Source organism: Embiotoca jacksoni, unplaced genomic scaffold (genome assembly GCF_022577435.1).
Source record: "Embiotoca jacksoni isolate LCO1_2020_lvr unplaced genomic scaffold, fEmbJac1.0.p SCAF_46, whole genome shotgun sequence".
Classification (NCBI taxonomy): domain Eukaryota; kingdom Metazoa; phylum Chordata; class Actinopteri; family Embiotocidae; genus Embiotoca; species Embiotoca jacksoni.
Window position 1 is genome coordinate 780,198 of NW_027185399.1, and position 25,372 is coordinate 805,569.

Sequence of the window (25,372 nt, forward strand, 5' to 3'; positions counted from 1 at the left end):
AAATGGCATAACAGCAAAATTACACCTTCTAGAGAAAAATAGTAAAATGACTGTCCGTTTAATGTGCTAAATGACCGTTGAGTCTGAATCAAACGGGTAAAATAATGTTGTTTAAAGTTTTAAAAAAAATGAACTGAGACTCCATTAAACTGGTAAAAACCACCATCTCTTATATATAGAATACAGATGCATCATAACGACTGAGGCGTTTTCAGAGCATTTCGGTGTCCCATGAGTCACCGCTGCCCTTCGGCTGAAATAAACACGCTCACACGGCCGTACGAAGTCAGTCACGTTACAACAGCACATGTAAAACAAAAACAACAAGACAAAAAAAAAGATGAACTTGCGCTCTCGTCGGTCACATAAAAAAAAAAAAAAAAGATAAAAGAAAATGTGACTTTAAAAATAAATACTCGCTCGCCGGTAACGGCGATGCGCCACAAAACTTTGGTAATGTTATTAAGGAGATGCTCCTACAAATGGGTGGAAGTTTACGGCGGCTATAAACGCATAACTTATGTAACAATAGGTTAAAAACGACTCTTTAAATCATAATAAGATGTTGTTATTTCATATTTTTTTTCCAATGTGAAAGCTAGAAAATGTGACTAATAGAAGCTGCTCGAAGCTCCGCGGTGAAACATCGGAGGGGAAAACAAACAAACAAACAAAACAAAAACAACGAGGCCGCCGTGTCGTTTGCCTCCCAGTAGTCAATTTCAGAGGAATTCGAGACTCATTAGCCTCCGAAGGTCTTCGTTTACCGCGCGGTAACAGAAGATGAACGGCGGCGGCAGGAAGCCAAACAGGAAGGCTGGTTATCTGATCTAATAGGTGGTTGTTGTGGTTTTTTTTTATTAAAGTGAAGACATGTGACTTCTCCAGCGGCGGACATGTGGTCACGCTTTGGCAGCTCCCAGGTATGAACCGTCTGGAGTCACCGCAAAATCCCCCAAAAAAGCCTCCTCTTTCGGTTTGGATTACATGTTGTGAGCAACAAATGTCGGATTTTATTTCTCATCATGATTACATAATATTTGATGATCTTCATTCCTCCGTCGCGGAAAGATTATGTGACAAAACCACAAATTGCAGCCCCCGTTTTCACATGTTCGCTACATGAAAAGGTTTTTAAGCTAACTGGATCTGGTTTTGGCACTGGCCGAACTCTTTTTTTTTTTTTTGCTTAGGTCGGCGGTTAATTGCAGTATTTGTAGCGTGCGGCCGCGGGGGAATGAGGGGAAGGGAAAAAAAAAAAAAAAAAACGGCAGAAAAACAACGAACGCACGCAGGGAATATATGGCAATAGAGATTGTGGCTGGCGTAATGACCATATTACCGGGAACAGACGTCGGGTTTATTTTATAATCTTTTCATATAAATTTGAAGACAGAGTGGCACCTCCAATTCACATTCATAAAAACACACACAAACAACCACAGCGTTGCCTGGGTCTCTGCTCCGGAGCTCAGCAGGCAAGATCTGCCTTGGCATCATAAAACGGTCGTGGCATCTTGGTATTTTCTGGCTGTCTGTCCCGCTCTCTTGTATAACAGATCCCTCCGGGCTGTTATTTTCAACTCCTACAATGGGTCACTTGTTGCAGAAAGACAACAGTGAAAATGTTTTTTTTTTATTTTGGGTTTTTTTTTGCACAACGGTTTCAATTCTCCGCTTCGAAATCTTCGTCCAAATTGCAAACGAATTGAGTTGATGGTTGTTTTTTTTTTTTTGCGCCCATCGGCCCGAAGGTCCCAGAAAGGTTATATTTGACCACACAAACACACTGGCAGCACAGGATCACTATGTCCAACTCATAAAGCATTTAAGGATCCGCCCACGAAAACTATGTGTTTTTCCTCTGATTCTCAACCTTTTTGAATTAAAAAAAAAAAAAAAAAGGGAACAAAACTGACTGTTTTATTCATTAAGTGGTTCAACGCTTTAAATAATAGTATTTTAAAAAAGGACACAAACTTCAAAACTGAAGTGGCTTTAAAGACAAATAATCAAGTTTGAAGCAACTTGTACTTATTTTGTTGTCTATATAAAGCTAAGCTTCTTTTAATGAGTTCTATGGTTAGATTTCTGTTTTTATGGCCAATTTTTCTGCTAGTTTCAAGAAAACATCGCTTTTAAATTGCTTTCCGATTTCTTTGCTTTCAATTAAATCTTACTGTGTTGTTTTAGTAGGAGGGCCTTTAAAGTGGATTGGAAATTATTGCTCCCTTCATAAATCAGCAAGGTAAATATTTTTTCCAGTTTTAGACTTTAGGAAATCGTAAAATTCGAAAACAGATGTTTAAACTAAAATGAGTGTTCAAGTTTAAAGCTTGAGAAAACACCTTTCGACAAAAGCAATTGTATCTGCTGAGTCAGTCAGTCAACAAGTGTCAATGCACTAATTTTGCCCCAGCTCAGACTCTTGTTCCTTCAAAGTCTGCTGTTCACAGGTTTGGTTTTTATATCTCCAATAAAGCTGTATTCAGGCAGGGTCGGGGTTTTTTTTTTTTTAAGTCTTAGATTTCTACATTTTCATTCAAACAACTGAGCAGTAGATTTGTTTTCCCTCGTTCACTCATCGTCTCCATTTCCCCCCTCAACACCTGGGACGACCTCACTCCTCAGCTATTTGAATGTGTGACTGCATAAAAAAAAGTCCTGGTGGTGAATATGGAAACTCCAGACGTCCTGAACGCACCATTACAGTATTTTTTTGGGAGATATATTGCTAGCAACAAAAAATTATACTTTAACAAATGGAGGAAGCACTTTCTTAAGAACCTCAAGAGCCGCATCAATTGCAGTCCAAACACAACTTCTACCCTCAGAAATTGTTACTCGAACGCCTCAATTAAAATCGGCTCACTTTAAGATGATGAAAAACAAAGGCTGCGGGGTCACTGACTGTCTATTTTGCAAGTCCATACGATCCATTACATATAAGACTTAAGCCATTTGTCGTATCTCTAACTGAATAGCTTCTATATTAATCACAGGTCTCCGCAATATTTGATTTGCACAGATGAAAACGAGGCATTAAAACATGCCGTGTTTACTTGTTTTTGGGTGAAGTCAGTGAGAAGCTGTTGATGGATGACACACAGTGTGCAGCTCTGCGGTTCCTTGTGGTTCACTGAGCTGCTGCTGTCTGATTTACAGCTGCAGTGTTTATAAGGCCTGAGAGACGGAGACGTTAGACTCATCACTTCACACGCCAATAAAGAAGGTGGAACAACTGGAAAAAAACAACAACAAAAAAACAAGTCGAGGAGTGTCGCTGCGATCTGAAAGGTGACATGTTGTTTCCTAAAAGAGCCTTTTTAATCGCCGCTTTTTTCCGCGAGTCTGACAAAGCGGGCTACATGTGCAACGACGGTCAAGCAGAAAGGGATTTTGCAATGAGATCACGTGCGTGTCATGCCGAGCAGCCGTGACATGATGTTATGTAACACGTGAGAAAGACACACACACACACACACACACACACATATATATATAAATATATATATATATATATATATATATATATATATATATATATATATATATATATATATATATATACGCCTAAGTCCGTTTAACAATCCAACATGTTGGACTGACTCAGGGGAACCGGAGAGAAATACAATCTGGTGAGAGACCCTGCTCCTCCCCTCTCCACGGAAACGCGAGGTTTGCCAGCATCCAGGAGAAAAATATGCTCCAGTTAACAATACTTTATAAACTAAAATATGTAATTAAATTCCACCGGGAAAAAAATAAAAAACGTATGCACACACTGTAATAAAGTTGTTTCTATCGCCCGGTATCGTAAATTTTGCCTCAAGGTCTGAATAAGACGCCCAAAACCTTCCTCCATCCTGGACAGACATGCAGCAGCTGCTTTGTGAACAGAAGAGACAAGGACGTGTCACGGCAAAGCGTGAAACAGACACAGCGGTACACGACAGCAAAGCGTGAAATAGACACGTCGGTACACTACAGCAAAGCGTGAAATAGACACGCCGGTACACGACAGCAAAGCGTGAAATAGACACGCTTTGGCACGTCTAGGCGTGAAAGTAAACTTAACACGCACGTAAATGTCATGTGAAGTAGGGGTCGCTTGGAGGCATTAGTCACAGACTGCCGATGACGTCCGAATCCAAGAGGTGATGTCATTTTTTGTTTAGGTTTTTGTTTCCTAACTCCAGCCAAGTGTTTAAGCTATAAATTTCATTTTCCTGTAAATCACGTGGAAAAACGTGTAACTTTCACACCTAGACAGGCCAAAGCGTGTCTATTTCACGTTTTGCCGTGACACCGGATAGGAACAGACCGAGATACTACATTTACAACACGGACCATCATGGTGACCAAAATGATAGATGAGATTACAAAAACATATAAAATAGATTTGATCCACGCCGACAGCCTCAAAAAAAGTTCATCCTGCAACCTGGTCGGCTGCTGTTACCGTCTCACATAATCCCGCCCCACAGAAAAATAAGAAAAAAATGTTGGCATGAATTTGACAAAACATCAGCTCAGAGCAACATCTGGCAGCCGCCCCAGAAACCCCATAAAAGTTGAAACACTCAATCATTCGTTGCTCAGTGTTAAGATACAGAAATAGGCAGCAGACGGTAGGAGGCCAACGATAGTTCTGACACCTCCATGAGAGGAGAGGCAGAGTGTGTGTTTGTGTGTGTGTTTGTTTGTGTGTTTGTGTGTGTGTGTTTGTGTTTGTGTGTGTGTGTGTGTGTGTGTGTGTGTGTTTGTGTGTGTGTGTGTGTTTTCTTTCAATCAAGGACACATTGATCCAAGGCTCCATATGCCTTGAATTGGTTTATTTTAGATTTAATGTGTGTGTGTGTGTATGTGTGTGTGTGTGTGTGTGTGTCCTTCTGTTTGATGTTATTCCCGTCTACAGTAACTTCACCGTGACAAACCTCCTGCATTGTGAGTCTATTTCCAGTTTCTCCTTATCAACCGGGTCGGCGGCCGTCTGCCGATCATTTAATCCGTAAGAATTACGCCGAGATGAAATCCAGCAGCTGCAATCAAGAGAATTAAACACCCGACTTTGCAGCTCTTTTAGACTCTTTTAGCCGGTTTGTTTTGGTTTTAGGACACATGCACATGTCATAAACAAACTGTACGTCACTAAAAGTTTGCATCTGGCAAGAGACGAAAGTGGAGTGTTTAGTTGAGTTTATTTTTTATTTTTTTTGCATTTCATCAAATGTTTTTGCGTTTTCTGAAATGTTTTTTTTGCGTTTGACCCTCAGGGCCACCGTAGCTCGCGTGGCACCTTGACGTGCATGGGCCACAGAGAAGCTTTAGACTTCACAAAAATATTCACTGCATCTCACAATTTTCTAGCGATCCCCTAAAATATGGCGGAGTACAAAACTCCTGACTAATAAATGCATCACATATCTGTCACCAAGAAATCTGAGACCGACGGGCTTCCAGTCACACGTTCGCCTCTCTAAACCAGAAATGACGACACCGGGGGGAGATGGGTGGTGGTGGTGGTGGGGGTGGGGGTGGGGGAGTGACAGCGGCAGATTTTTAAATAACTTCGGGCCACATCAGAGACATTCTCCGCCCGAGTGCGAACGCCGAGCAATGCGGCCTCGTTGCGTCGGAGCTCCGGCGATTACAGCTGGAAAATCATCTCTGATACAAGTGTAAAGACTCGCGAAGCATGAAGTCATTTTATTTCGTCGGGGCGCTTTCAAAGACCGACGGATGACATAAACGTTGGGGTGTGGGGGAGGAAAGGGAGGGGGGGGGGGGGGTCCCGTCAGTCAACCGCCGCGGCCGCGATGTGCAGAATACCACGAAGGGGTGATAAAAATGACGATGAAATAATGAATGCTCTTCTACATCGACGGTTTCACTCCAATGAGTTTCATAAGATATGTAGCTGTCGAAATGCCAAAATAAAATTCTGACATCTTTTAGGTTTCAAGACCGAAAAATAAGCTGTAAAAAAAAAAAAAAAAAAAAAAATGACACTGAGAAAAGAGAGCAGGTCATTCAGAAGTGTAGCAGGTCGGTAACAAAGGCTTGTATTCGTGTGCATCGAATACAAAAGTGCAACGTGTTTATTTCCAGAAAGAGGCAACAAAGACAATAAGCCAGGAAGATAAACCGGAGGCTCAAGGACGCTGCTGTGAATGTGCTTTTGATAACGCCGCTCTCCACGTTTTCGCTTCCATGTCACGCAGCTGACGACACCTACTTCAGATAAATACAAATATAGATCGAGATTAAATCAAATTAAATTTTTTAAATTTTAAAATTAAATTAAGTCAAAAGTCCCGCTGGAGGTTCAGCTCAGTGGAGATTATGACATAAAACACGAGCCCAGCCTCTAGTGGCACCTGGTGGTATTACAGTTTTAAGGCACTTCATCACTGTTCAAGACCCAGGAAGCTACGTCCACTTCTATATATATATATATATATATATATATATATATATATATATTATACAGTTCATGGGACCACGCGCTATATGTGTGCGTTAAACAGAGGGCATGAAAACACTGAGGTTTCTGGGTAAAATAATCAAAGCTGGCAGAGATGTGATGCATTCAAATGTTACTTTTTCGATCCGGCGAATGCAGAACGGCGATACACGGTTTGAGACAACACGTGCTGAAAGATAAGCTGCACTTCATCGTCAAGTTTATATATTAATATTGCTCTATTTTAAATAGATGACTTGTAAAAAAAAAAAGAAAAAGAAAAAGACCTGTATTAGTACCGACACCAGGAGTTAAGTTATTGTTATTGTGGGAGTGGGAAAGGTCCGAGTGGAACCCGAGAAGGGGACTCCTGATTTTAGTTGCATTACATAAAGTTGCTTCATTATTATTAATCTAATTGGATAATAGAAGGTGGAGGACGCTAAACTCCTCGTTAAAGTGCATTAAGGTCTCGTCCTTTTGATGTTACCGTTGCGGTAATCGTCCCCTCGGAGGCACAGCTTTTTGCATAGCGATAATAGGCGGCGATGTTGACGCATCTTTCTTCTTCTTCGGCACAGTAAAGAACGTCCTGTGGCGAGAGTTTATATCTTGTACAAACACAGCAGCTGGAAACACGGGAGTAAATAACAGGAAGAGCTTGTAAACACTTCCATTTGATTGCCGCTTCTTTTAAGAGGGCAGCATCTGCCAGCTGGGACGAGACATCCTGCTGCTTTCAGTTCAATTTGAAATGAAAAAAAATAACAAAAAAAAACAAACATTTCCTATCTTGGCCACATGCTGACTCAGCAAAAAAACCAAAACAACTTGTTATTTTCTTTGGGGTTTTTCGAGCTAAAAGAAAGTCTGTGTAAAAGTAAGAGCTGTATTATAGAAACGGATATTTCCTCAAAGCTTTGAAGCATCAACAAATTAAACTTTTTCTCCAAAGATATGAACCTCAAAATACCACAAAGAGATCAAAGTGTCTTTGTAGTCTGGATGAAGTCAATATTTTCACAGTGGTGGCCAAAAAAAAAAAAAAAAAAAAAAAAAAAAACGCACTTCGGAGTCAAGGCTAATAAAAAAAAAAAAAAAAAGAGTTTTATTTCGGCAACCGGCGTCAGTTTTAATGCCGCCTGTCGAAAAAGTCGTCAACGATGGTAAATTGGACACAAAAAAAACCATCTTCATTTTTTTCAACATAGATATGAAGCCTTCATAGTCGGAGCGAGAGAGACGGGGAGTCTGGGAGGGCGTGGAAAAAAACACTACTCAAGTCACATTAAAGCGTGTATGTGAACATTAGTATGTTCCTGTACACGGCACACGCGTGTTCAACTAACAGAACGACCAAAGCACGACGTTTACTCTCTCTCTCGGAGGACGTCGTGACCGTAGCCGGCGACGGTTCAGTTGGAGCTTTACTAAAGATTAGAAAGTGAAGAAGCGGCATTTTTATTTTTATTTTGTATGTATTTTTCTTTGAAAGCAAATGAAGCAAGCTTTTAATTTTGCTCACAATGACACAGCAGATGTGTTGTTGTTGGTTTTTTTCCATCTTAGCACGTTTTGCTAAACAGTGAAAGGCTGATGGGAAGGAGGTTGATGCTTTTCGGTAAGTTTTCAAAAGCAAAATGCTCCTCATAACCTGTTTTTCTGGTGATCTTGTTGCGACACGTAAATGTTGAACTGCACCCACAAGTTCTGAGAAAAAAGCATCACTGACGTCAAGATAACAAAATATTTTGCATATTGATTTTTCTATTGCACAAGCACGCCTCAAATTTGTATAAAATTTTTTTTTTTTTAAAGCCTGTGAAGAGGTTGAACGAGTCACCGATCTCACATTATTAACTCATATTTCAAGAAAAAGTTGTCAGGTTAACTACTTTCCTTTGATTTTCTCTATCAGGTGCTGATTTACTTTAAAGTTAGCGTTATTAAAAATAAGGGCTGTGAATAAAGATGCAAGGAGCCAATTTGTTGACAGAATTAGAGATGATAAAACCTGTTTAACAGAATGACACTGCAGATGCTTTATTTAGACCTTTCCTGCCATCTAGTGGCCAAAAGGAGACACTACAAGCTTTGAGTACATTAAAAAGCATTGAAGGTTTTGCTTGTAATTTACTTGTCTTTTTTTTTTTTTTTTTTTTTTTGGACTACAATGTCAGGAGGGAAATAATGTATATTTTACTGTATATTAGACAACTAGAAGATTTTATATTGAAAACATCAACATGATTGTTTTACACCATATTGAACATTGTTAATAGATTAAAAGGGACACTTGAGGAATGTTTAAAGTGGAGTTGTACGAAGTCATTGTATTTACCTGCAGTAGAAGTGAAGGTGTCCTCTGGTTTCGGAGAAGCACGGAAGCCTATAACGTCCTGCTGTGGACGGCGTCGGCAAACAAAACACAATCTAAGCCTCCTTGAAACATTTATTCCAGAATATTTTCAGTTTATTGTCCCTCAGATTCGCAAAAAGATTATGTCAATATCATTAAAGCCACCGGGCTCCTTTGATTTAAAAAAAAAAAAAACTGTCTTTTTTATTTTTGTTTTACCAGAAACTAGTTGCTGCTCCAGCGCCGCCACGGTCGCTTCATTTTTGTTATCAACAAAGATTTTTCAAAAACAATATTATCTGTTGCGTGCACCATGTAAGCAAAATGTAAAGTCACCTCGGTTTTAGAGCTGCGGGCTTCTTCCACAACACATTTACTCATTAATTGATAATATTCTGTTGTTATGAAAACAAACTCTCAATTAATTTTCTACTGCCTTTTATTTTGATGAAAACCAATTAGCAGACGGTGAACTTGAGGTTAAAGTAATTCAAATGAGCTCATTTTCAACACTATATTAGAAAGCTGCTTATCCATAAATGCATCTGGAAAATTTGCAACTGCACTTAAATTACAATTCTTTAACTTTTAGTGAAGTTTATTTATGTTGTACCATAAATCAAATCGCTTTTTTTTTTTTTGCCGTTTGTTTACACAAACAGTGAAATCTTCAATTTCAGATTTAACGATTGCAGCAGCATCACGCTGGAATTAGAATTGACGATCAACATTAATAATTCTAGTTCACACTAGACAAAAAAAAAAAAAAAAACACATTTTCTTTTTCCAATTAGCTTTTTCTTTTATTTAAGTTTACTAAAGGGAAAAAAAAAAAAAAAAAAAAAACGAGTCCCACACAGAACTACAAAACATAAGTATATAAAAAAAAATGTTTAAACGAAAACCATCCGACGGAAACTCAAGCAAAACAAACTAAAATATTCACAGATCAGCTGTTTGGAGGAAGTGCTGGGAACCAACGTAAAAAGTTACACTTTGAAAAATGTCGTAATCGAGATATATACGAAACCCTCTTCCTCAGTTTTAAGTCTGGTAAATCTTTTTAACTGAACTCAAAACAGGCCAACGATGAAACCACAAACACGCACGAGTAGAAACATTTGTAATTGGCTCTGGTACGAGCGGACAACATGACTGAAGAGGCAACCGACTCCTCCGGAGGTGATCAAAAATAATAGTCAGTATTCGTAGCTTAGCAGCTCCAACTGTTGGTATTTATTAAGTGCTGTACTGAGAATAATATGTTGAAATACTTCAAAAACAAAGTCCAGAGAAGTTGAATTTAAATTGTGGTCTTACTTTTTTTTTTTTTTTTTTAACCATAATCCCAAAACCAAACAAAAAGCTGCTTCTCTTATTCCAAAATGTCTTCTCTCTCTTTTGTTTCTTTATGTTTTTTATGTTTTGCAGCCCAACAAAATGAAAGTTAATAATTTGGGTGAGTTTCATTAATGGAAAGTAAGAGGATGCTGTTGTCCAGAGAGTCTGAACCTTGTTTTCAGACTGGATAGAAAACTTCCCCCGCTGGCACAAACTCCTCCTTTCACGCCGGGATGTGGGCGGGGTTAGCCCACCCTGAGGGGCGGAGCTACGAGGACCACGCCGTCTCCCCGGACAAACAGCATGGGGATGTTCCTCTTCGTAGACTGAAAAGGACAAAAACAAAACAAAAAAAATACACTTTTAATCTGATTTTGAGCTAAAGATTCCACAAAAAATATAAAACAACTAAACAGGGAAGATGGCATAACTCATTCTTCACATCCTATCACTTAAACTTGCAGATCTGTCCTGTATTTAAAAGGTCCCGTATCGAACAAATTCAGATGTGATTGTTTTTTAGGTTTCAGGAAGTTTGTGATGTCACAAACACCCAAGTGAGGTCATATTTTGGCCCACGGGACAGCCTAAAAAAATTTAAAAAAAAAAAATCAACGCTGTACCTTGTAGAGTTCTTCGTAGGTCTCCTCGTCGATCTCCACCGTCGTCACCGTCTCCTCCACGTCACCCAGGATCATGTTCAGGTGCTGGTCGTAGGCCTGTTGAGACAAAAGAAAAAGGAAATAACACATCAGAAGAAACCATATTTACAAAAAGACGCCGAGCTGACACGAAAACCAGCCGAAAATAATGTTGCACTGTATTTCATTTCATGGCACCTGACACTTTATTTTCACGCCAAATCGTATTCATTTTTTTATATAGTTAGTATGTATTTATTCATTGGTCTGACTTTTTTTTTTTATCATTTTATTGTATTTATTTTCTTATTGGATGCACTTTTTTATATTTGTTTTTCTTAACCGTGTTTCTATGCTGCCGTGACGACTAAATGTCTCCACTGTGGGATTAATAAAGTCTTATTTTTTTTTATTTTTTAATCTCTTATCTTTACTTCCAGGACTGAGGACTAAAAATGTCTTACGTGCAGTCGTCCCCGGAGCTCCCGGTCGTTCCTCATCTTGACGTAGATCCGCTCGTCCAGACTGAGTCTGATCAGATCCAGAGGCTCCTCCACCGTGTTGGTGGTCGGTTGCTGCGGCACAAAAAAAACACCACCAGTTACATCTTTGACATATACCTACTTGCATACATCTATATTTAATCACGTTTAAAAGGGGAAAAAAATGGTGTCGCAAAATGTTTTTTCATTGTATTTGTTTTTCTGCAGGATTAAAAAAAAAAAGGTGGTCATTTATCTGCACTCTTTTAAAGATTATAAAAAAAAATATTCTCAAGCTGCAACCATTAAAACATTAAATCAAACAAGTTGTAGAAGCTGAAACCGGAGAATATTTTAGCATTTTATTTTTTTCCTTAAAAAGTTATTGAAAACATGAATGCAGGTTAGTTTTGTGTGAACTAATCGATCACTGCTCCAAAAAAAATAATAAAAAAAATCACAATCAAACCCAGACATGTTTGCTTTTAAGCAGCCGCAAATATTTGGGGAACAAGTGTCCGTATGTCAGAGGCCTTGAAATTCACTTAAAACATCTTTTTGCTGATTTTAACTGTATTTGTGTTTAATTTGATCTGTTTCTTTTATGCATTTCATTTCTTTTCTACACGTTTAAATGTTCCTTTACGTTTGTTTTTATGTGAAACACTGCGAATAACTTTGAGATGCATTTCTTCCATGAAAGGTGCTTTAAAGTTTATTATTATTATTATTATTATTAATAGTTTTCCGTAAGATGTTGCACGAGGTCAAATTAATTCATCCACCATCTCATCTACAACAAATATTTCAGCATTTAAATTTGTTTGTCCGGTTTGAAGTACAGTTTTTAAATAAATAAATAAAAGCAGCATTTCCAATTTTAAAAAAAACCACCAAAAAAAACAAACACGTTTTCGTCATTCATACGTTAGCATTACATGCTAACTCAGATAGCTTCTGTTGACGGGCCGCTGCGCGTTGTTTACACACAAACAACAAACAAAGAAACGCGGTAAGCACGTTACACCACGTGCACGGGTCCACCTAAGAGTCGGCCCATCTTCGTGGACAGTAAAAAAAAAAAGCATCGCTGCGGTCCACGATAAGAGGAGAAATGAACGCAGCAACACCAACCTGCTCAACTTCGTCCGCCATGATTTTTGAGTCTGCGTCGCCGGGACGTCGGTTGCCAGGTCCGCACCAAAAAAAAAACGCTTTTTCATGCGGGAACCGCGCAGGTGACGGATCTTCACTTTTAATTTTAAGGACATAACTCTCGTATAACTATAAATAAAAGATGATATTGATGCAACGTAATGGGAAGTGTGTCAACAATATTGCGCAAAAAAATTAACTATTTTTTAATTTATTTTTTACTCGTTTACTCGTTTTGATATTTAATGAATTCCCTTTACTGCAATTTAAAAAATAATCCCGTTTGATATACGCGTTACGTAACTCCACCGGATTACCGCTGCAGTAGTAAATAATAAAATAAAAAATAACGCTCCCTATTCATACGTACGTGCTGCAAACCTGGCAACCCGCGCCTACGTGAAGCCCAAGCGGTCCCGGTTGTCTTCTCCGTCCTCCCGTTTCCAGACCTTTCCATCCTTCCACGTCAAACGTCCGGAGCAGCGAACTGCCCCGAAGGTGAGTCGAAAATAACGCAAAAAAAACTTTATTATTTTTATTATATTGTCGAGTATTCGTCGTAATTCAGCGACGTATTTGTGTCTTATTTTTCGCCGTCGAGCATCATGTTTTTCTATTTTTTTATTTATTTGCACGTATCGCATCTGCAGCGTTGTGAGTTTCAGGTTGCAATAAACCACTAAGACGATTTTTGTTGTTGTTGTTGTTGTTGTTTTTTGGTATGTTTTGATGTTAAACTACTTATAAAAACTATAATATCGGCTGTCATGATGTCACGTGCTGTTTAACTTGTTGGCTTCGATGTGACACAAAAAAAAACCTGAATTTAAGAGGCTTTTTGTTGCATTAAATCATCGTGTGGAGGCATTTCATTAAACTGTGTGTAGGTTTATGACTCTGTGCGTGTGCACGCAGACTGTGCACGCAGACCGTGCTCGTGCCACGTGGACGTGCGCGTGTGATTGTGTGTGTGCGTGTCCTTCAGCAGGTGGGAAAGGGGGAAATAAGAGGGGTACACCTGAGGGGGTGTAACACTAATTAAGAAGTTTTATGCAAAATATGAACCTGAAACTTTAAAATTCAAGTTCACGATGTTAATGTTGAAGATACGCGACAGGAAGTTGATGAGCAACTATATTTCCAAAGATATTAGTTGTTTAGAGCAAAATATTCTGACATTTTTCAGACTTATTGTCAAGTAAAAACCACATTTAAAGACATTTCTTTGGGCTAGTGTTTAAAAAAAATATTCTTGACTTTTCTTACATGAAGAGTTAATTTATGCACGTTTTGTTTTTGAAATAAACAAACAAATTTGGTTATTTTATTTTTAACAAAATCTTTTTTTTTTCACATTAAAACTGTCCATTATCAGCTCGACCTTTACAAAGAGTACATAATAAGTCACGTAGAAATGATTTATTTACATATTTCACTCAGTCATTATCTTCTCTGTTTTGCATAATTGTTGTTGTTGTAGTAAATGTTAAGTAGCCTAAATGTGTGTTAATGTGTGTGTGCGCCTCCTCTCCCAGTTCAGCCCAGTGCTCCATACTGGGTTTGCGTGCCGGCTGAGGAGGCAGAGCAGAGCAGAGCAGCGGCGTTACCCATTCCACCCTCAGCTGCAGCTACGCTCCGCGGTGGAAGAAATCCCTGCTACACAACTTTAAAAACAAAAATGAGATAGTACTCGTAGTGTCCTGCCATTGTCGTGCTAAATTTAGAAACCAGAAAGAAACATGAAGGTAGATGTGTGTGTGTGTGTGTGAAAAATATTTAAAGTTCTTTGCATGTCTGAATTTCTTTAACAGGTAAAGAGTTGTACATTTACCTTTTTTTTTTTTTGTATCATTAACTGGAGTGTGTGCAACCCTTCAACTAGTCTCTCCGACTCTCTTCGTCAACAGGGTCCAGTGTGGGAGTCACCGGCCACTAGATGGCGCCCAGCGGCAGGAAGTTAGAAGGCGACGTCAGCAGAGTGAATCTTGTTTGGTTCCTGGAGTTACTGTAATTAAACTACTGTTGCCCGATCACTGTTTTTGGTTTTTTAAATAAACATCACCGGCCAAAAGTTTTGAGAATGACACATATACATTTTCACAAAGTCTGCTGCCTCAGTTTTTATGAAGTGGCATATACTCCAAAACGTATGAAGAGTGATCAGATGAATTGCAATTAATTGCAAAGTCCCTCTTTGCCATGAAAATGAACTTAATCCCCCCCCCCCCCCAATAAAACATTTCTGCTGCTTGTAAGATTGCACCTAAATCAACCATTTATCGGATCATCAAGAACGTCCAAGAACAGTTGGGTGACGATCGATGCCTTTTCCAGCATGACGGAGCACCTTGCCAGAAGGCAAAAGTGATAACTTAAGTGGCTCGGGGAACAAAACATCGAAATTTTGGGTGTACAAACAAAAACCCACAAATTCGGACAAACTCCAAACATTGATGATACAAGAATGGGCTGCCGTCAGTCGGGATGTGGCCCAGAAGTTAACTGACAGGATGTCGGGGTGCGTTGCAGAGGTCTTGGAAAAAGAAGGGTCAACACTGCAAATATTGACTCTTTGCATAAACTTAATTGTCAATAAAAGTCTTTTGACACTTCTGAAATGCTTGTAATTATACTTCAGTATACCATCGGACAAAAAGATCTAAAACCACCGAAGCAGCAAACTTTGTGAAAACCAATACTTGTGTCAATCTCAAATCTTTTGGCCACGGTTGGAGAGTTTTTCCAAAGTGATATTTAGCAAAGAAATGTGAATAAATAAATAAAAAGGAGTTTGGTTCACACAATAATATAAAGTAGGACCATAATATGCAATTTTATACTTTTTCTGCACTGGATGTTTTAAGATTTGATATTTGGATGATGAGATTTTTTTACAGTTATACTTTTTTTTTAAATTGTTCAGTGCTCATAACTTTTCTCTTTTCAGGAGTGTCAGAGTGAACGGTAGATAATAAAATAATAAACTAAAAGTAAAAACTATTTGCTGTGTTTTTTCAGTGCTGGTGCATGAAGATGATGTCATGTGTTTAGAGAGTAAAAATACCTGAAATAAAATTGTAAAAAAAAAACAACAACCTTCAGATTGATATCAGCCAACAAACATACTTTCATAAAGATATTATACAGCCAGTTTTAATTGTAGTCGGATGCAAACGAAACAATAAAGCAACGACTTGTTTTTTAAGGCTAAAACATTGGGCACTGAGCGCCACGTTTCCATGGAAACAACCGATGACCCCCGGTGACCAGCGTTTCCATGTCAACGATCTGTGGCAGCTGCTGACGAAATGCTGATGTTGTCAATCTAAGTGTCAATTTATCAATAATATGAAGACGACGATCTGAGAAACCCTTTATGAAACTGGTACATTTTAGTTTCTCCATTTTTTTTTTTTTTTTTTTTTTTTTAATACCAGCATCAGGTCTCAAAGAAAAAGAACAGCTAAATAATTATTTGTTTCATTTCTTTTACATCTACAGTTTGTTTTTCATAGCAGGCTTTTTCTACGGCTGGCGGGAGGAGAGGAGGAATTAAAAACGAGGCTGATGAGATTAAATCATACTTGGAAAAAACGGCTCATGATTACGGATTAACACACGGCTGCTTAATGACTGAAGAAATCAGATGATTAACATGAAATGTAATCCAGGAATCAAAAATGAACCTGAACAATAAACAACGAGATCTTCAGGTAATGCAATTACTTGTTATTAATTTACATTTATAGTATGAAAACAAATATCAAAACTCGTCGTTTTTTTTAAAGCACACATTAAAGAAAAGTATAATTACAGTAAATAACTAATTAACTGTCAAATATGTGATTTAATGTGGATCTTAAGCTGGATACAATAAAACAAATATAAACAAATTAACTAAATTTATTTTAGGAAACAAAACATCTGTAAAAAAAATAACTTCCAAGTTGTCTGCAGCTGCCAGAAACTCTTACAGATTAAAAATGAAAGATTTATTTTGTATAAAGGGGGTTTATTTGTTGAAAACTGGGAATCTATTTCATGGCCACAGCAGGTCAGTGTTGGACCACTGATGTTTTTTAGACTTCCTCCTTTCTGTTCACTTTGAGTTTCCAAACAAAAGATTTGAACTGGTGAGTTTAAATTGACAGAATGTTTTTTTTTTTTTAGAAAATAATCTGTCAGTCAGAAAAAGAAAAAAAAAACCTCAATACTCCAGTTGATGGTTCGATCATCAGTCGACCTGAACGTTGACCTGGTTTTAAAGATCTGGGGACATTTGTTTTCCTTCACAGCTCCGCTCTTACATACTTGTGATTTGTTCTGGTGGTTGTGATTTAAAATATAAACATTTCAATCTGAATTCAAGTCATGCTGAAGAACTTTAATTCAGGTTTGACAGTAATCAGCGCTCAGGTTTGTTTTTAAGGTTTACATTATTTTATGAGGACTTTTCATCTTTATTGCCTCGTTTAAATTTTTTTTTAGAAAAGTAATAAAAAAAATAAAATGTAATAAACTAGGTTTGTTTGATGAGGTAATTAAAATAGATTACTTATTAAAAAAAAATTTCCAATGTAATCTACTGCATTAAAAAAGTAACCCAACAGTCCAAAATTGCCTACAAAAGGTCCAAAAATCTGTGCAGGCTAACAAAAGATTTTTTTTTTAAAAATTTTAAAAAAGTACAATTTCTGTACGGCCTGACTTCGTCCACGCTGTCGTCCAACTGTCGCCACAAAGTTGGAAACACGCCGCCGTCCGAAAACGTTCGTCTCGTTTTCAGCAAAGAAGCCGAAAAACCACCAAAAAGCAAAATGTTTGTTTTCTGACCGTTATTGTGTGTTTTTTGTTGTTGTTGTTTTTGTATCGACCGAATGCGTGAGTCAAAGTTACAAATGGTACAAAACCGGCTTCCAGCTGTCCGGACCCGTCAACCAACCAATCACACACACACACACACACACACACACACACACACACACACACACACACAAGCTTAAAACACTGACACAGACAGTATAGATTCACACCTTCGTCGCCGGCGCTGCTCGTCCACATTGTTCCGTGAATATTGCTCATACTGACGCATTAACACGAATAACATCTTCCCCATCTGGACGAGGACAGATGCAGCTGAAGAAAATGTGACACACACACACACACACACACACACACACACACACACACATCTCTCTCTCTCTCAGTGTGTGTGTGAGGCTATATTTATATGGACTGTAATGTTCTGACGCTGACCCACTTAAGAGAACTCTCTGCAACAAAAACTGCGTTTTATAATTACCCCCGTCCAAGATGGAATAAGGTCGAGGCTGCATATTTGTTACATTGCTATTAAAGACACTTCCTGTTTTGGGGTTGAAATGACTTCCTCATTTTGTCCTGCCAGTGTGTCACTTTTTCACAGTTGCTGCTGGGAGGTCAGAGGAGAGGTTTTCTCCTGAAATGAGTTAGCACGGTATTAAAAAAAAAAAAAAAAAAAAAAAAGAAGAAAAAAATGGCACCTCGTCTGGCAAAAATGATTGATGGGACATAATTAAACGTTATGGCTTTTTTTTTTTTTTTTAAAGGACATCAGGTCACGCAGCCACACTAAGCAACTTCTCCCTCTGGCGAGTCCAAGGTGGAAATAATTTCACGTGTCAGCGAAGTGAACGCCGAAGTGTTCACCGTCCTTACAGTCCAAGAAAAGAGCGACAAAAAAAATAAACTTTGTAAAGTTGAAAACTGGGCACTTCTTCCAGGGTGAAAGGGTTCACTACCGAAAATTCAACCTGCAGTGGAGTCACCCGTTGGTTTGTGAACATCATGAAGCCGCGAGTTTGAAATTTTGGCCGGCGACATCTTCGCTAGTTCGGAAGCGGTTTCGGAGCAGGACGTGACCATATTTGGACGAGCTGGGGGAGGAGCCAGCGGTGGATCTGACTCGATCTGATTGGAAACCCGGCGATACTACGTCCCGCTCACCGATAACTGACTGCGCCACAGGCCTGTCAATCAAACAGACACGCCCCTAAAAACAAATCTTTTTGAGGACTATTTTCTTTTTACTTTCAGATGGACGGCCAGAAAAACTAATAAGAAGGAGTGACTTAGCGAGAAAAAACGAAAAAAAAAAAACCTGGATAAATGAAAAGTGTATTGACTTTGTGTTTAATGAGACTGGTTGAATGGGAGTCTATGGAGCCTTTTTGGAGCCGACCTCTAGTGGCACTCGGTGGTATCGCAGCTGAAGGCTTTTCTGCATCGGCCTCACTTTTCACACCCAGAATCTACGTCCATTTTTATATTCAGTCTGTGGGTCATGTCCTGTGAATAACATTTCCAAATAACGACCACGAGTAATATCATGATATGATTTTATCAAACTGCTTAAAGCTTAAATCAACATCATCTCAATCAGTGTCGAATGAACAGTCTTTCGTTCAGCCGCTAAATAGATTCGATTGCTTTAAAAATGAAACTTTTGAATGATGCCAGTTTAAATTGACAAGCGTGTTAAGTAATTAAAGGAGGTTAGAGGATTGAGGTTGTGTCTTGACGGGTTGCCAGTTTTGATACCCTGACTGGTCGGATGAATCCGGGTCGAGCGGTTCTGTTTCTCCCCTCCTCAGGGCGACCGGGCCTTTTCTGTTCGGACTGGAATGACCTTCTGGAGGAGGTCAAGGATGCCATAAACACACGTTCATCTTTTAAGACTCGATTCAAAACCTACTATTTTAGTCTTGCTTTTGCTATAAATCATAAATTCGTAGCAAATTATATAATCATAAATTGATTAAACTGTTTTATTGATTTGTTGGTTTCATTTTCCTCAAGCATTAAATGAACCCTGACATGCATGGTCATGTAAGATATTAAAGGCTTTTTAAATGTTGTACTACTTTGATGAAGTAAGTTACATTACTTATCAGATTTTCAACAAAGTGAACTTCTTCTGTAACCAATTACATTTCAAAAATAGCATTTCAAACATTGCGTATGACTCATTACTTCAACATTAGTTACTCCTTTTCTGCATCTAAATGGGGATCACATCGATCATCATTTACTCCGAAGTCCCTCATCCCTTCATGATTAAAGTCTTTCTCTTTTGCACGTTAACACGTTCTGTCATTTAATAAAATTCAGCATCAATCTTTGCAATAATTGCACGTTTTCATCTGCGAGCGTGCAGATCGTCCACGGTGCAGCGGCTGATCTCCGACGACTGTTTTCCTGTTCATTGTAAAATCTCCTCGCCTTTAAAAATTAAGATTAGACTTATGGTCAATGTGAGCGTCTAAAAATAATCTCCGTCAAGAAGAGGAAGGGCCACGAGATGAAAGTCACAATAAAAAAATAAAAAAAATAAAAAAAATGGAGGGACGGCCCCAAAGGAAGGAAAAATGAATTGTTGAATATGAGCGATGAAAGTGCGTACCTGTTCGGTCGGCGGGACCCCAGAATAGCCCCGCAGTCATTAAAATGTCATTCAGCTCTTCACATTACGGCAGTTGACTGACAGCCTGATTTATAGCAATTTAATTATGGATGAAGGCAAAGTCAGCGGAGCACACGGGAACGCAGATGAATTCACGCGTGCACATGTGAATCCACAAATACAAAAAAAAATACAAAATACAAATCACACACACACACACACACACACACACACACACACACACACACACTCCCAGCGAGCCGTGTCGGAGCAGTTTGCCTCCTCGGGATCGATTTAAACGCGGAGGCCGAGGAGAAGCTGAGGACGACGTCGTGCCTGCAGAGGACACCCATGATCCATTAACACGTCGTCTTCATTATTCATCCCAGAGTGGAAAGAAATTCCAATAAACAACGCCGCCCCCCATTTGATGAGGAGGATCCTGTCGGCGGCACTAAATCACGCAGACAACAGTTTCCATTTGTTTTATTTACTGCTAAATATATTCATTTTTACTGCCACAAAAATGTGGCACTAAAAGAAAAAGATGTCAGACGTCATTTCATCTCGTATCCAGATAAAACACGGATAGGATTAAGTACACTTTTTTTTTTTTTTTTTTTTTACACTTGCCAACACTTCCTCTGTTATCGAGATCATAAGCCTGATTGTAAAATGTTTCATACTTTTAACGAGAATCAAGATGACTCCAAAATTTAAAATGCAACTCTACTGTGACTGCGTGAAACCAGAAAGCTGCGATTCCATATTTTTGTACGAGGAGATTAACTGAAAATTAGCAGCTAACACGAAAAATTTCCTTGGGCAAACTTTCAACACATCCCTATACTGAAAACAACAAAATAAGCCTCTTTTCAAAGACTTCCCAAAGCAACAGCGCCCTCCACAGGACCAACACGCACTTATCGCCAAAAGGACATACAGGATATAGATTTTGTCACCATGGTAACAATAATTAACATGTGGTTGTAAAACGGTCGCTGTACACCAAAACTACTTGATCAGATTTATGAAAATATCGTGGATTAAAATAAGAACAGTTGTCGTAAATTACGTAACGTTCGTGATGCAAGTTAAATATGTTATGTTAGTTGCATATGTACGTTAAAATAAGCACAAATTAACTGTCTGCAACGTGTCCGGGATCCTGGAAAGACATGAAGCGGACAAGTGAAATAAAACTAAAATCAGAAATCTTTCCTTTTCTTTCTCCAAGATCATTTTTTTTCTCATCTTTTAAACATTTCAGCAAGTTGAATAAATATGTAAAGTACATAAAAGTACGGCGGCGTGGTGCCGGAGTTGCCTGCGCCAGAAGAAGTTTATACAGCCATTACAGAGAAAGGAGGTAAAGCAATTTAGGCTGCGACCCACTGCCGGCTATTTGGAGCGACGTGAATTAGAGCGGGCAGAAATGATGGCTACCTGTCATGAGGCCCGCCTGCTGTTATCTCCTGTGTTACTGAAATAAAGGGAATTAAAGAAAAAGATGAGAAGAGGAGATGAACATAAATATAAAAAGAGGGGGGCGGGGGGTGAGGGGAGGTGGGGGGGCATGTAACAGGGAAAGAAAGGAAAAGGAGAGCGGTTTAAATTGAGAACCTGTTGCCGGAGGGATGTTAGTGACATTTATGGGGAGAAAAAACGATGTATCATGTGAGAGCTCTGCAAGAAAATCCCACAGGAATGTAGGTATTTGTGTATATATTTAAACGCTGAAAATATTTGCATGAAAGATACTGAAAAGGTAATAAAAACCTGGCTTCATACATGTTTAATTTCATTTTTTTGTTTTTTGTTTTCATCATTAATAATGAATATCGGCGTTCCTTTCTTTTCTACGTTTTTCCTCAAAGTTTTATTATTACATTTTCTTTTTCCGAGGTGTCTCAAGAGCGTCTTGTTTTCTAAAGTAAAGTGCCTCATCTTGCACCAAGCGACACAACAACTTCTGGATGAATGAATGCAGGAAAAATCTGTTTACAGCTAGATGAGACGGAGGGGGGGGCTGAAAAAATAACCAGATTTTGCTGTTTATTCAAAAAACCTCCGAACACCTGAAGGAAACCTCACGAGGCCGTGTGAGTTATGACCCAAATCTACCGTGAACAAAGGCGGAATTAGAGTCACGGTGGTAATGGCGCTGCCATCCGCAAAAGAGGATGTCGGGGTGGATAAATGGGTCAAGCAAAATGTGCGACTGCGTCTCCGTGATGGTCACAATCGTTCCCCTGAAGAAGCTATAGTCGATTTTCTTACAATGACGAGAGAATGTTGCTTCATAACTGCTGAGAGTCCAAATAAGCTGTCCGATATGTCATTGTTGTGTTCCCTACATTAACACGTCATTAGTGCCCGACTCCGCTCAGTACGAAGGTTAGACGACTACTTCCGTTGTTTCTTTGTTTCTTTTAGACTATTTGGCAACCAAAACACCCACAAAGGCCGTCTGTTACGTCTCGCTTCGGGTCGCTCCGAGGGGCCGACGGTGTGCGCTTCGAATTGAGGCCAGTAAGATGTCCTCGTACCGCGATACCAAGACCCATCGCATTTACCCTTGTTGCACCTCCGGTTCAACAACTTCCAAAAAAAAAAAAAAAAACCGGAAAAAAAAAAGCGAAAAGTACGTATCAGAGTTCTTCCGTTATTGCCCTCGTTTTGTTTCCTTTCTGCCTTTAAATTAGTTTTCGTTTGCGGTATTGTTAGCAAGGTCTTCTATCTGCAGTACGTCCTTTAAATCAACAAAGTCCGTTGGCGCTAGGTTACAGTCCAGAAGAAGGTCAATAATACCTCAAGGTGTGTTTGTGAAGGTCTTGCTGGTAGGTCATTAGCTCGTCATTGAGGAGCAGCAGCAGGACACACGGACATTAAAACTGGCTTTTTGTAATGGAAATGTGCTCCAACACCGTCAGTGCCAAACACTCAGGAGGTGCGCACAGAAATAGACCGACACGCTGCAAACGACCGCAGTCAGGGGGCGTCGATAGAGTTTTAGACAAACACACACATCCACGCGCCTGAAAAACGAGAGATGTTTGTCCACGGCGACGACCGGCTTGTTATCCAGACTAATTGAAATAACAGAGTCGGAGTCGGTGGAGCGACTCCTCGCAGCGGAGAGCAGACGGGGCGTCTTATTGGCCGGGAGGACGGCACGATGGAAACTAATGGGACATCAGGAAGTATGTCTCCTTGGAGCCGCGACTCCGCCAACACATTCATCCATCACGGAGATCCAACCGGGCGTACAGGTTGTAATAAAGAACACTACTCACATTTTTCTCTGTAAAAAAAAAAAAAAAGAAGCTGTTAATGGGCTCAAATACCAATATAGTTTCCAAGGACATTACAGTTGTAAGATCGTATTGGTTTTGCTGATGTGAGGTGTTTAAATCCGCAGGGTTGTCTGTACAGACTTGCGCTCGATTAACAGCTTCCTCACCCTTCAGACCTTTAGTATTAGCACGTTGAGTTTGGTAAACTCAAATAATTCCCAGCATGCCTTCGCCAACTTCACCCTGAGCAGGGGTTTAATTAGAGAGAATAACCCAGGACCTTTAATTTCTCAAGAAAAGTAAAAAAAAAAAAAAGTAAAAAAAAAAAAAAATCACAAAGGCTACAGGATGTACAGTACAAGATGTTAGTTATCCTTGCAGTTCTCTAAGGCGGTACACATGGGTAGATATTAGTACGCCCCAAACATGCCTCTCTTTAAGGACAAAAATCAGATTAATTATGGGATTATTTTCAAAGGGGACACTCGAATACCAATCAGGAGGAATTTAGCTAAGTACAACATAATGACTTGTAAAACAAAATCGATTTAGTTTGTATTTCAGGAGAGAAGTCATCGGTTTTTGATTAGGAATCTATTGGAAGTTGTTTTGGAGCCAGCCCCTAGTGGCCCTCGGTGGTATTGCAGTCCAAGGCACTAACGCACTAGCCTTACTTTTCAAACCCGGACACGACGTCCATTTTTAGAGTACAGTAAATGGTTTGCATCATAACTAAATCTGGAATGATTGCAGTCTAAAGTAAATCAGCAAAAGTGGCCCTGGTGGCCTTCAGTGGTATTGCACATCAAGGCAGTTCCTTTTTTACTTTTTAGACCTGAACATTATGTCCATTTTTATATACAGCCCATGTGGGAGTTTCATTACCTTTGCACGCATTTAGTCATAAACCAAAGCTCTGGATTAATAAAAATTTTGACATCTTGATGATTATGCTACATTTAGAGTTAACTGATCATCTCAGTTATTTCAAAATGTCCTGGGGAGGGTGAGATAGTTCTCTCAAAATTAAAAAGAAATGTCAGCCTCATGGAGTTGAAGAGGAAAAGCCAAATATTCACCAAAGCATTTAAAGTTATTAGGATGCCTAATCATGGAACCATAAATGTCAACATGAAATGTTGAGTTAATCCATCGAATGCATGTGGAGATATTTTAAAACAAGTAAAAACTTTGACCTGCTGATGGAGCTCGATGAAAAGTCGGGCATCACCAGAGTCACTATTGTTCATATTGTAGGTAGTATTGAGATCTTAATATCAGTAATCAGCCAATCAGCAACCTACTGGGATGTCACCCATTGTTTTAGGATTTTTTTTTTATTATTATTTTGAAACGTTTAGTCTGGCATTTTGGCTTTTGCCATCTTGATTTGTGGAAATAAATTTACTGACTTTGTTATTCATGAGAAGTTGACACTTTTTTGTTGGAGCGACAGATTTATTTGAAACCAACCTAGTGGCCGTGAGTGGTATTGCATGTTTAAGACACATCGGCGTTGGCTTTTACTTTTCAGACCTGGAGGCGACAGAATTTTTACATCAAGTCTATGATCTCAAACAAGATGGTGGACTAATCAACAGCTTGGCCGCCTGGGGTCTAAAAACATAATTTTTTTTTTTTTTATCTGACAACAGCAATACATCAAATGACTCGTGACGGCAGTAATATTTTTCCATCTACGAAGCTCTCTGTGTAGAAAGTGACACGTCATTTATCTCGGATAAAACATACGTCAACAACCTATCGACGATTCCCCAAACGTCAATCGTCAGTTGTTGTTTTTTTACACGAGCTCCTCATTAAAAAAAACTTGAGAGGGCGACCACGAACGCACCACAGAGGAAGAGGGCAGCACGTGACTCCCGTTGCTGCGCACGATGAATACATTAAAAACTAATTTGACAGCAGCAATATTTTTTCTGTGCAGCGGCGCCTGTTGCATGATGAGGGGATCGTTTGTTACACGGCTTTGTTGGAAGTGAAGAGCAGTTATTGCTGGATATAATCCTGCGTCATGTAGACAGGAAGTCTCTGCAAGACGTGTTTTCGGTAAAAACGATGAGTTTGCGGTCTTTATGGCATTTTTCTCATTTCTGTGAGTTTTTTTTTTTTTGAGAATATGCAATGGTGGGAGTTTTTTTTGTCGTTGTTTTTACAGCCAATCGAAACC

The 25,372-nt window shown here is 39.1% G+C and overlaps 1 protein-coding gene and 1 long non-coding RNA gene across 2 annotated transcripts; one reads left to right on the forward strand and one right to left on the reverse strand.

The window, feature by feature from the left end:
• Positions 1-8,905: 8,905 nt before the first annotated feature.
• Positions 8,906-12,456, reverse strand: lsm3 (LSM3 homolog, U6 small nuclear RNA and mRNA degradation associated). Its single transcript, XM_069169638.1, has 4 exons — positions 12,424-12,456; positions 11,272-11,382; positions 10,790-10,885; positions 8,906-10,492 (listed from the first exon to the last, which is right to left on the reverse strand). The coding sequence occupies exons 1-4, from the start codon at positions 12,442-12,444 to the stop codon at positions 10,412-10,414; spliced, it is 309 nt and encodes a 102-aa protein (XP_069025739.1). The 5' UTR covers positions 12,445-12,456; the 3' UTR covers positions 8,906-10,411.
• Positions 12,457-12,821: 365 nt separating this feature from the next.
• On the forward strand, positions 12,822-15,444 carry LOC138210471 (uncharacterized). Its single transcript, XR_011179259.1, has 2 exons — positions 12,822-12,942; positions 13,980-15,444. It is a non-coding gene; the product is annotated as an uncharacterized lncRNA (long non-coding RNA).
• The last annotated feature ends 9,928 nt before the right edge of the window (positions 15,445-25,372 follow it).

What these genes read in the sequence shown, in the direction of transcription:
- lsm3 (XM_069169638.1), bottom strand. Translation starts at nt 12,444, where the DNA reads ATGGCGGACGAAGTTGAGCAG. An exon ending in TGGCGGACGAAGTTGAGCAG is followed by an intron (nt 11,383 to 12,423) that starts GTTGGTGTTGCT and finishes TTTGTGCCGCAG; the next exon opens with CAACCGACCACCAACACGGT. An exon ending in CCTACGAAGAACTCTACAAG is followed by an intron (nt 10,493 to 10,789) that starts GTACAGCGTTGA and finishes TGTCCTTTTCAG; the next exon opens with TCTACGAAGAGGAACATCCC.